The 13,416-nt window shown below is 35.5% G+C and overlaps 1 protein-coding gene across 4 annotated transcripts in view; it reads right to left on the reverse strand.

Moving 5' to 3' along the window:
- The window catches only part of LOC150105668 (voltage-gated inwardly rectifying potassium channel KCNH6-like), a 373,820-nt gene that overhangs the window by 37,942 nt on the left and 322,462 nt on the right, over positions 1-13,416 (reverse strand). For 3 of the 4 annotated variants that reach the window (XM_090394297.1, XM_090394298.1, XM_090394295.1), the window contains 3 exons: positions 11,482-11,694; positions 8,197-8,539; positions 3,189-3,479 (listed from right to left, as the gene is read on the reverse strand). In XM_090394297.1, the coding sequence (XP_090250423.1) occupies positions 3,189-3,479; positions 8,197-8,539; positions 11,482-11,694 (847 nt within the window). The remainder of the gene's footprint in view (positions 1-3,188; positions 3,480-8,196; positions 8,540-11,481; positions 11,695-13,416) is intronic. The other variant, XM_090394296.1, reaches the window with a different exon arrangement.

The following is a 13,416-nucleotide window of genomic DNA, read 5'->3' on the forward strand; positions in this document are numbered from 1 at the left end:
TTTGTTCAAATCTCTCTCTTCAATCAAGCCTGTAATTGATCTATAATTGCTACAAAAGTCTAAATGGAAAATAGCTTTGGTATTATTTGTACATGAATATCTTCATTTATAGTCCAAACGTCATCGTTTCCGTTTTCTAATTTCCTTATATTTCATTAGGATGTCACTTTTATTGCATATATCACATAAAAATATATACAATCAGCTAAGACCCTCTTTCCTTTATAGGGAGTTGTTGAGTCCTTTTTAACCCTATCTAGCTTTTGGAGACCGAGTGGGCAGTTCAATCTCCAATCAGTTATAACTGTCACTAATTATAAGCGGCAACCGACGAAGAGATTGGCAGATATGCGCTGCCATCTCTTGCTACCTAACTATTCTTGGTATAAGACAACTTATCCCTATCAGGATAAGTTATTGTCTGATATAGTGTGGGTTCTATGGTCGATTTTCTTGGAGTTTACTGGACGAACAACCCGAGTTTCCAGGGGTAAAACCCGCTTGCCTGTTCCAGATCGACTAACTCGGTAATCGGTCGAAGAAAGGCGTAGAAAATGTTCCTCCAGGTCGTCGACTAGACTTGAACTTAAGTCTATCTTCGGGGAGGGGGATAGCGCAGAGGATGTAAATGCCACTTCCACTGAACTATACAAAGCATATTTCACATGAGGTCTCTATAGATTTAGAACAACCATTTTCCCAAAATTTAAAAATAAAACAATTAATCCTTTTAAAAATGAAATATCGAATCTTAATTTTTTTTTTTTTTTTTTTGTAAACTCTTACTGACATCAATAGCAAGCAACATTTCATACCAAATAAGTGTGGACAGTACAAAATCCATTCGATTTTCTGCCAGATTCGCTTTTTATTTGAGGAACTTCTGTTGTTTTGCTTAACTCTTCTGGAGTTACGTTTTCGTTAAATTAAATTGCTTTAACAGTATTTAATGCATTCCCATCGTGTTTACGAGATTTGATGTAATACATATCAAATTTGATTTTTGCAAAATCAAATTTGATATATATTACATCAAAACGTTGATCTCCTTGGGTGGATCCCAAAAATATGCATATAATCCTTGAACTGTTTCAAAGAAGGTCATCGCTGTTGGCACAGATGAAGTCATATTCACCTGGCAACGAATCGAAACTATGTTCCATAAGTGGCAGAAAGAACGCTTCTGGATTTTAGGCTAAAATTCTAGCTTGTACACCTTTCTTCTTTATTAATTTTTTAATTCTTTCATAATATCTTCGTTTCTTTTGTGATCAAATAGGGTATACTTTGCAGTTTTTCTCATAAACTTTATTTCTGCTGTTGTTAATCTTTGTTTGTCTTTTTGTTTTATTGTCCAGATTTCGCTTCCATACATAGACCGGCAGGACTAATGTATTGTATACTTTTAGCCTGGTTTGTTTTTGAACTAGGTTTGGTTTAAATATAGAGTTAATTACACCTGTTATTTTTAAATATTTTGCAATTTTTACGTTTATATCTTTTTCATTTTCATATGTGATCATACATCCTAGGTAGTTAAATGAATTCACCTGTTCTAAGATCTTGTTATCTATTACTATTTTAGTTCTTGCTGGATCTTGTCCTTTAAAGCCATAGTTTTTGATTTTTCCGTTGATATATTGAAAAGAAACATATTATTTAACATATTAAAAGAAAGACAAATACCAAATAATATCCTAAAAGCTATCACAAGTATATATGAAAATAATCAAATACAAATAAGATTAAATCACGAGCTATCATATACAAGAGAGATAAACCAAGGGGTCCGACAGAGATGTCCCCTCTCAGCAACTCTTTTTAATATCTACTTAAATGAAATCATAATAAAATGGAGTAAAAATTTACATCAAGGAATTAAACTTTCTCCTACAGTTAACTTAAACACTCTCCTCTTTGCCGACGACCAAATAATAATTACAAATTCTGAAGATAACTTACAGAAAGCTATTTTAAATCTAAACGAGATATCCAAAGATTATGGTATGATAATATCAACGGAAAAATTAGCTTAAATCAATGACTAAAACTGAAAGCCGTTTTTCAGTGTCAAAACCTGCCAGCAGGTATTTTTATATCTATTGTAAACAGATACAAAAATACCCATCAATTTCGACTTCCTTGCTTTCTCCATCTGGTAGTTCAACAATACGTATAATTGTGTTAGTGTTGACCATGATTATTTTTTGTCGCTGGTACAACTTTTATGTATGATTTCTTCTCTCATTTTATTACCTACTAAATTAATAATTTCATTTGAATTCTCCGTCCTATATAGTGATCATTGGTTTCATTACGTTTTTAGTCGTCTTACATATCGGCCAGTTTAGCATCAAATTTCGAAATAATTTCTACTACACTTAGAACATTTCTATATTGCTATTTTCCGGCCGCCGCGACCACTTGAACGTATGGCTGGCAGAATTAGGTGCTTTCAGATGGTCTAGTTTACGGTTCTGTATTCCATAAAAGTAAGTAAATATTCGGTTGGTTGTGTATATGTTGTTCTTAATAATTGTTATGTGATTTGATTTTGAATATTTCATTTTTTTTTTATCTCTTCTTTAATAAATCTATTTTTTGTACGTTTGTGATATATGCTGGTTCTTCTAAAGTGCGGGCCAAAGGGGTCCTCCTCTTTCCAGGTAGAAGAGCGGTACTATTCATATGTACTCGTAATGATATCCTCAATGTATATAACGAAAAAGATCGTGATATTACCATTTTTCTAGTATTCTCAGGAAACCAATGTGGTTTTATTTGACACTTGTCTTAGGTGTCAAATAAGATCCATTTGAAGCATTTATCCAAATATGACCCAAAGTAGTGAAATAAGACTCATTCATTGCAGTGTAGTTTATTTATTTACTTAGTGTTCAGTATCTAAGATATAACAACATATACCTTTGGATCACTGCCCTTGTTCTTCACTGGGTCTTATTTGCTTCAAGTCTTATGTGTTGAGCTTCTTAAGTGGGTCTGTATGTTAACGCATTGTTAATACAAAATCGTAAAAGAAATGAATAATTAATGGTAATCTTACTCCTGGATAAGCAATGCAGTGTTAATAATAAAAACAAAAGAGGGGTAAAATGAATGTAAAATAGAAAGTTTGCATGTTCACAATTTACCCAAGTTTCTAGCTTTATGACAGTGGATATACTTACCTCGGTATATCTAAACTCCGACACATCTGCCTTAACTGGGTAGCTCCGTCTCGTGGCATAGGAGTACCTTGAAGACTGATGGCTCTTCGGAATGATTTTCCCTGAGCCCTATTAAGAGGAGGGAGATGGAGGCAGGATGGCCTAGCCTCTGGGGTTGTGTCAGAGGACGCCGACAGGATATCCTTGGAGACCGTCGTGGTTGGCAAGGGACTGGACTGTACAATATGGGCAAGGAGCTGCATGATAGTCTGAATATCTGTCGTGAGCCTCGTTTCGATTGTCCTTACTTGCCTATAATGGACCAAATGTTTATTTCTCCATTCTTAATATTTATATGCATTTAATATAATGATTATGAGAGTAAATAAAAAAACGCTCATAAAACTTTTTATTTGGCATATATCGTTCTGAATGTATAAAAATATACAAATGAAAAAGGAATTCTGAAAGTGACTTTCAGTAAACCTCCAAACCTGTTAAGACATTTATCCTTTGTCTTATGTGTTTCTGTCAGTTTGAGTTCTGTTAATCATTCTACTGGTAGTATCACAGTGAAAAATTCGGGGCACATCCCACAAATAACATGTCAGGGGTCCCTCTAGAAACAGACATATGATTTACTTCGAATATGATGATGTTTATATTATTAATTCAATAGGGAATTTATATTTTGAAAGTGCAATACATTATACAGGAAAGATGTCTCCAGTGTATTCTAATAAGCAGAGTTTAAATTCTTATTCGTGTGGTAAGTTTACTTTCATGTGTGTATTATTTTATTGCCAATAAATGTTTGCAATCATTCGCAAAATATGTTTACTAATATTCTTGAGCTCAAGGAACAGGCACTGCTTTAGGTTAGCTTTCAGCGCACAAGTATATTTCTTTAAAATTTAAAGAAATGTATATATTTCTTGGTATTTTTTCACTCGAATGATATTTCTCTCATGGTTTGTGAAGATATAATGAAAGTGGAATACAGTAATGTTATGAAATAACATTACTGTATTTTTGAAACACATTCCTGATTTTGGTACCTCAAAGTGTGAGCCAATTCGCCATGTGACTGCATCCATCTTGTAATGGAAGCATTCTTGTAGAATATCGTTAAGTGGTTTCATCCAAAGCAATACTTGAAAATCAAGGACGTTTTGCTGATGGATGATATTCACATTTTTTTAATGGTTTCGGCTGTACAGTCAGTCCTCGACTTATAACGGGATTTCATTCATCACTTCATTTTTTTATAGGCATGAGTAATTTGCATTGCGTGCGGTAGATCACTTTCTGTTGGTGTTATTCAGCCAGTTTACTGATCTTTGAGAGATAAATGTTGCATGGTCTTCTCAAATGCGTTTTTAAGCGCTCACAATTGAGTAATCTCACAAATGATGATTTTCGTTGTTTGTAATGCCAATAGCTGGCAATTAGAACTATGAAATTTTTACATAACTTAAGCGAGAAAAATCGTGTGACTTTTCAAAGTGCAACCTAAAGAAAACGTGCTATGGAACTTTTAACTGTGTCAATCACTGAACTAAGAACTCCTTATTCCTGTCCTCTTAATTCTTATTCACAGATCTATTTCATCAAAAATATACTTTAGCATAACACGAGTAACCTTAAACTGATTAAAATATTTCAGATTTAATACAGGCGCAGCAGTTGTATTATATTTAAAAGTTATTAGCTGCTACTAACCGTGCTTGTTTTAATCAGCAAAACTGATCTTAAGATAAAAATGTCTTTCTTTAATAAATCCCAACTAAATATGTGTTGTATTGCCGCAGGGGCATCAAATGCCACTCGCATTAATAAAATACTGGTGGGAGTGTAGTAAAAACAAGAAACTATTGGCTCGTTTTAACTCTGAAAGGCAGCTATTCTCTCTAATAAACAGTTGCTACAAAAACTTCAAGAGCCAATACACAATAAGAACTAAATCATAAAAAAATACTTCAAAGGTTTGAAATCAACTCTTAATGCAAGATCCAGAGGCGGTACGAGGCACATGATTCCATACACAAACTACTGGTGCTTGCTACCTGAAATATACTTTCATAATGAGTAGTAGCTATTCCATAAAGAACTTAATTGGTGTAAATAGTACACCAGAGTAAAAATAAAATTGAAGTGCATCGCTCTAAAATTCTTCATTAATTCCCTGAACCCAAATTCATTAAAATCCATAGAGAGGTTTAGCGGGTGGGAATGGAATAAAAGAACACACACACACACACACACACACACACACACACACACACACACACACACACACACACACGAAAAAAAAATAGTGTATCCAGAAGGCTCTCTCTCTTTATTATCAGTTTCTTTACCAGGAAAACATCTGTAAAGTGTAACTTGAGTGGGTATTTTACTGGTTGCTCTCCACGGAAGGCAATCAAAGTGATCTTTAGTAAGTACTCCTTCTCTCACATCAAGAGGAGGATATGAAAAATACACTATCTACGAATAATTGTCCGGAAACTAGCAATTTACAATTGATACCAACAGGCGAACCCTAATATCGGGTATGTCAACTTTTGGTTCTCTCTCTTTATTATCAGTTTCTTTACCAGGAAAACATCTGTAAAGTGTAACTTGAGTGGATATTTTACTGGTTGCTCTCCAAGGAAGGCAATCAAAGTGATGTTTAGTAAGTATTCCTTCTCTCACATCAAGAGGAAGAGATGAAAAATACACTATCTACGAATAATTGCCCGGACACTAGCAATTTACAATTGATACCAGCAGGTATCAATTGTAAATTGCTTTGTAAATTCACTATCAATTGTAAATTCACCATCATTAGACTAGAAACAGATGAACCTTGATTCATCGCTCCAGAGTACTGTTTTCCACTGGTCAATTGTCCAGTTCACACGCTCTTTGCATCACAACAGACGAGCCGCCTTGCTCGTTGTTGTGATGTTCGGCTTGTGTGCCGCCGCTCTTCCGTGGAAACCCAGTAAATGGAGTTCTTTTCTTACAGTATTAGAGCTCACCATGGTGTTACTGCGCTCTGGAACTCATCACGGATGGTCTGTGCCGACTGTAGCCGGATTTTGCGTGCCACCCGTTTTAACACCCTCCTGTCCCTGTCAGTCATTTTCGGATGCCGCCCTGCGTGTTTTCCTGCACTAGTGATGCCAGAACGTCTCCATTTGTTATCACATCGCCAACCGTTGAATTTGGATGCTCCAGTTAAGCGGCAATGGCACGTAGGGGATGTCTGCACAATTATTGGTAGGCAGTGTATGTGTCTGAAGTTCGAACGGTTTTATATAAAACACATATGAATACATTAGGCATATTCCTCGAATTCTGAACTAACCCATTACCGTGACAATGAAGATAAGCAAGTGAATTTTAATTGGTATCATATGATCACTATTGCAAATACAATTCTTCCATCTTACAGTACTGCATAGTACAACCACAGTATAACTAATTTCATCGAGAGGAACTGCGAGGAATTTTTCCCAAACAAGATGACAAAATTCAATGATATTCGTAGTTGTTCCGCACATCAACAATATTAGGCCACTTTTAAAACCGGAAATAATATTTTAGCAGTGATTATTACATTTCCAACATTATCCACCACTCAAAGAAGCTAACTGTTTTTATTTATTTTTATAAAATTCAGTCAGAGATGTGGATCAAGTTTTTAAGAATGGCTTTAATTATGTATATAATTTTAGTTAGCACTATATTGCCAGTCTAGTTGGCTAAGCCAATGTTTGCACTCGCATAGCAAAAGGTTGCACATTTAAATTCAGCTGCGGCATGGATGTTTGTGAATGTTTTTAGATGACTAATGATTTTCACCGCGCCCGGTGTGAAACCATCAAACTCCTTGCACCTGAAGCGAGTTTAAAAAAAAAAAAAAAGATTTCAGAGAACAAAGTTTCCGGATTATCCTTAGTTCAGCAATATACGATAGTTTTACAACCTTGCTGTTCTGTCATAATACATATAGATGTATTCGATTAGTAAATAACTTTCTTGCAAGGCATTAGAAATTTGTTTAAGGTCGCTGAATATGATAAGAACAAAACAAACCAGATAATTTGGGTACTGACTGCTATTAAGCTTGAGAGAGAGAGAGAGAGAGAGAGACTACTCTAATTACATTATTTCTACTCAAATAATTCGTGATTGTCGTGTAATGCCATATTATTATTACGTGACACCTCCAGGAAGTCCAAAGACACAACTCTGTCTCCACCACTCAATTCACCAACTACAACGAACCGAACCACAACTACACTAACGCCATCTACCGTCAACCATCACCACTAGTATTTTCACAGATAATCACAAACATCCATGCCCACGGCGGGATTCGAACCCGGGACCTTTTGGCTGGAGAGCGGATACGCAATCCACTCGGTCAACCAGGCCGGCAAAAAGTTTGTCAGAAGTGGGGTATGTGTATGTGCACGCTTTCTCTCTCTCTCTTTCTCTCTCATATACACTCTTATGCATACTATTCTATGAATTCCATTCCTTCAGTTTTAATCAAGAAGAATAGGTGCAGTGCTTAATTTCCGAACGTAGTAATATATATATAACAGATCAGAAGGCGTGCCATGGACTATACTTGAATCTTATGGAACGGATAGGAATCTGATAGATCTATTACCGAATATCAACAATAACAGCGGCTACTGTGCAAAATAGTCGAAAAACAAGATGATTCTGGACAATGAGAAGCAGAAACAAGGAGAACCAATATTCCTGATTATCATGATTTCGGAAAGAACAATGGATATTATAAAGGAAAATATAAAGGCAACCGATAAATGAGATATAACCTGCTGGCTGAACGAGCATTTCTTGTGTAGAAATTATTTATGTAAAATGCTTTCTTACCAACACACATCTGAAATTACAGATATGTAGGGAAGCTTTACTATTTATCCATTACTCATTACAGAGATTGGTACCTATACAAAGAAAATATTAAAACCTGACAAAGTTTTAAGTCGCTTGAACCTACCTACTGAGATTATCTAACTTTGCTTCTAGGATGTGTGAGTCGGTCCGACCGGGAAGGGGAAAGGGCTGCTGATGGGGTGAAGTAGTTTCATCTCCTGGACTAGGTCCGTTACCCGAACTACAGGACAGGGGAATAGTCATGCTGGAACTAGAACGCGGTCCACTACTTGAAGTACGGACCGCTGGACTGACAGTGGATATTAAGCGTCCTGGTCCTGACCTCGGTCTTCGTGCCATTTCATCAGCTGTGGCTGAGGGTGGAACAGCCAAACTGGCAGAGACACCTGTTGGGCTGAGCAGTTTACTAGAGCCCGGAGTGGATGCAACAGAACCTGTGTGAGAGACTGAAGATATATCTTTAGAATTTCTCTTATTTAATTGAAAATAAATTGATTCACTTAATTTTTGTTAATAACATAACTTAACTATGCTCCAAGTAACGTGCATGAAATAAATGATTTCGAAGAATACAGTTCATTACAAGCACGATGTAAGAATAATAGTTTGAGTGAAACTAGTTCGGTATTCACTCTAAATTATGGAAGTCCATAAATCAGTACTCAGTCATTGCTTCTATAATTAGATAGCTGTATGTTGCCTAAATAGGAAATTAAGTTTACATTGTTTTTACTCCCAGATTCAATGCATAAATAACTCCTAATAAAGCCTCGTTCATAACTTACCAAACAATTTGTGAGAAGGGAGTTCATTGTTGTAATGGACTTCCTTTGGATCTATTATGTTACAGGATTTGTAACGACTTCTTAGGGCACAAACAACGCACAAAAGCTCAAAAAATGGCGCAATAAATCACAATTTAAAGGCAAGCTTAATATAATTGATATTAATAATATCATATAAACAGAGTTAAGTAATAATACTAAAAGTGGCCTTATTCTGACCTCGGTTTTCCTGCCATTTTATCAAATGTGACAGAAGATGGAATCCAGACGCCCCCTCCACTCCCGGGTGGATGTTTGTTTCTCAATCTTCATCAATCCTCTATTTTTTAATTCATTTTAAACGCACCCTTAAATCTTTTAGTTTCGATCCTACTTTTAATTTTCTCCGAATCCCCCCCCCCCCCGTCACCACGCGACTAGTTTAGGTTGCAATCAATATATTTATGGTTTATTTATTACACGGACTTGGGAAGAAATGGGCTTCTTTGCGGAGTTCCGAGACTTGTAACTCTGAAAAAGACGATACAAATCTTATACAAAGTAATGTTTAACGATAAATTGTAAATAATGAAATAATGACATGAATATGGAGAACTACAAATATTTATGTAAATTATTTTATCATTGTCAGGAATATACTTATAGTATTGCACCATTGCTAGTAAAGATGACATTAAAATATCTCATCCTCGTTAATTTTAACCATTTACCATAAATTCAGGATGAAATTAATGCCATTAAACACTGAACAGCGCCTTGAAATCGAAAAGTTCAAGGTCTATTTTAGGAAAATAATACTGTTTCAGTTCTCTGTTAGAATCTCTGTGTTGATGTTCAGAGAGAGAGAGAGTCCTTTAATGCAAGAACACTGAATAGTGTTTCAGATCTTTGTGCCTGTTTTACAGTTTAAAACTAAACAAAATGCACCCAACTGTGGCTCAGCACTTTCATGAGTGTACTGATTAACGATTTTAGAACGCTTTTTTCCCTTTTTTTTTCTTCAGGATCTTATTTTTTTTCTTCATATCCTGAATCTTAAGATCCTTAAGATTCAGGATATGAAGGAATAGGATGTTACATAGGAATAGTGTTGCTTGCTGTATTGATAGAATTTCAGAATATTAGAACAAATATACTTGAATAGCTGCTAACTGGGATTTTATTGTTGTTCCCATATCGCGGGGAAAAAATTAAACAAATACAAAGAATAATATCGAGATACAGAGCGCAAGTTTAATAATGGAACATTGGAAAATGAGTCCCGTTTATGTATTATATTATATCAGTTGTTTGTATAGCTGAGACCCGAAACATTGCAAGATCTAATTAGTGATTTCCAGAAGTCAAAAAATGATTCTATTTCCTGCATATGAACAACAGCAAAACCTCGGGAAACAGTTAATCAAACAAAAATTCTTCTTAAAATGAAATGTCCTAATAGGGATAGGTCCAAAATTTAATTTTGAGTTTCATCGAGGAGGTAAGTAGATCGTATTTTCCAAATTTAAACTTAAAATATATTTAAGAAAAGTTGTAACACAGTGTTATGAAATGACAGGGTTAGCATTTTGTATGATGAAGAGTATATACCCAATCGTAATAATGTGTGGTTGCAAATCGTTCGTAGAAGAACTGAAACATAATTAAAAGTTCAAAATCTAGTCCATATTTCATTAGCATCGTATTATAGAATGTAATGTAACTGTGCTACAATACGACACGAAATTTATTCACTAAATTTTATATAACAAATTTCTCACATGACGTATTTTAAGGGGAAAAAAACTTTTTTGTTTGAATAAAAAATCAGTTCTACGCTTGTCATATTTTTTTTTCCTAGAAAAAATAATACCATAGTTCGCCCACCGATTTGAGGTCCCTCGACACTTCTGCGCATCTCAGAAAAAGGAGAATCCATTCCGATAATAGGGTAATCAGTCCATATAGTGGGATGAGTTGTTTATTATTACCGGTCGGAAAATTAAATTCTCTTTTATGATTATTGTAGTTAACTATGTTGCTTGTATAACAGTTGGAAAATTTTACCTATAAAGCACGTGATTTCGCGTGTTGGCGACCAATTCGGACGTCCTTCATTTCTTTCTCCCCTTCAGCATGAATCGACTATTCTTGGAAAGATGCGAAGCAAGGACCAGCAAACGGTGGGCGAACTATCATGACTATGGTCAGCCAGGCCTAGCTGGCCATGTCTTGGATACAACCCACAGGATCTCATGGGGGAAAAACCACCATGCTCCACCATAGCAAATTCAAAAAATAGAGACTATTTTTAGAATCTGCAGCAGCTCTCAGAAACTAACCAAATCTAAACTAATACAATTGCATTAAGTATCACCACCCCCCCACTCCAAAGGAAGTTCATTAAAAACAAGGATGGGATTACGGATTCAGGAAAATTATCTGGGTGTATAGTAATTTCATCCAACAGTTACTCGTTTTTTAATTTCTACTTTATTATCTAAAACATTACCATGCACGAGGATTTATTTACATTGGATATCAAAAGCAATAACTTGGCGAAAAATTATTCCCTTAAAAAGTATCTCGATGGCTGTCTCAATGTACAACTAATAAGCACTTACTTCGTTCAGTAGCATCCAAAAGAGGCGTTTTTTCTTTCTGCTCAAGTTGACCACTCACAGACCTTGGAGGTGTTACAGAGCTTTCGCTTTTTTCACGCGTGCTGTCTCCTTTTTCCATTTTTACAGTAGGACTTGTAGATCGGGAATGTGGGACTACCCCTGGAGACGCTCCAAGAACAGCACTGGTCATGGTCGTGACCGCTGAGAGGGCACCTGAAAAATAGTAACATTGTCAAGTTTACAATATCCATTTTATAGGTTCAGGCCGAAATTGCAATTGAAGCTTCTGTGCTAAGATGTAATAAACAAACGGAGATGAAAGAAGATAGGTGAAATTCACGCTTTTACAACAACGAAATCAAAATATTCGGACACATAAGAAGAAAATGAAGTCAGAACTTGCAATTCAATCGAAGGGTTTATTTTTATATTGAATGAGGAGAGGATGATTAATTCAAAACTATATAAAAATAAACCACATGAAATATAAGCTACTACCATAAATCAAATATCTTCTGATATAAAATTATTCCTTCTGTCATGTACTCGAGTATCATTTGCATCTTTTCTTTTCTAATTTCCCGTCTTTTTTAATAAGCAGAACTGGTACACGTTTCAAAATTTACTGATACATATGATAATTGCATTAAGTTGCAGTAATGTTCTAAGAAAAGCTGAGGCTGCCTGCTCCTGCTCCAAAAAATATCATAATCAGAATGTTTCAGGAATGGCAAAACCATCGTAAAATCTTCTAGATTTTAGAAATAAAGCAAGAATAAACATATTACAGCAGATTTTTTCGGCTGTATCACAATCCATATTAGACAAAACATTTTGTAAACCGAACTATAGAAAAATCGCAGAAAGATTAATACAGAAACAACAAAATCCAAATGTCAGCTAGAAATTCTAGAAGGCTTCAAGAGTATTATTAAGATATCAAAAATTTATGCTAAGTAGTCACGGTTTTGAGCATCTGTTTGCATGCAAGTGTGTCAAAGCTTGTAGGATCCACTATATCAAATTCTTGTGACAACGTTACGTCTTTGTTATGCTGTTCCTATTTGGCACCTAATTCAAATTCAACATTTAAAGGATGAACAGAAAATCATATTCATTATCTCACCTCTCTGAGAGAATCATTATGATTACTGGATATTATTATTAGGCTACTCCATGGATTCAGACTCAAGGGAGCAAAGAAACTGTCCTGATACTCCTGCTAATTACATTCTTGGTCGGCTCCAAGGGTCGCTCTCATTCTCCCACGACCAGAGGTGTTCTGGAACATTTCCTCTCTATTAATCTTGTAAAAACGTTTCACTAATTTGCATGTTTCAATAATATCACCCCCTTTTCCTCCTGTCAACCAATTTCTGTAACCAACAACTCTTCAACCTGTCCTCATAAGGTTCATTCCATAGACCTGCCACCATTTTGGTCACTCGCCTATGGATCTTCTCCATCACTTAATCATTGCTAAGAAACCCAGGTGACCATATCTGCGCGGAATAGTCAAATGGGGTCTTATCAAGTAATTCGATGAGCTGCTTTAGCCACTTTTGCAATGTGCCCTCTAAACTTTAATTCCCTATCCGCTAACACTCCCAAATCTCTCAAATTTCTGCGATACAATGTGTTACACAGCTGGAAATCTTTTCACCCCATAACCTTACACTTTGCCATAATTAAACTGGTATCCATTCTACTTTTTATAGACTGCCAAACTATTCAAATCCTGCAAAATTTTAACATAATCTTTATTAACTACTGCTATACCCAATTTTGTATCATCGGCAAACAACTGAATAGTTCCTCTCACGTTCTTTTCCTATATTTAATGTACAAATTAAATAGTAGCGGCATAAGAACAGAGCCCTGTGCCACGTCACTGGCCTACTACTGGATTCTACTCCAGTAGTAGATAATCAAACC

Source organism: Typopeltis vanoorti, chromosome 6 (genome assembly GCF_054136105.1).
Source record: "Typopeltis vanoorti isolate ZY-2024b chromosome 6, IOZ_Tvanoo_1.0, whole genome shotgun sequence".
NCBI lineage: Eukaryota > Metazoa > Arthropoda > Arachnida > Uropygi > Thelyphonidae > Typopeltis > Typopeltis vanoorti.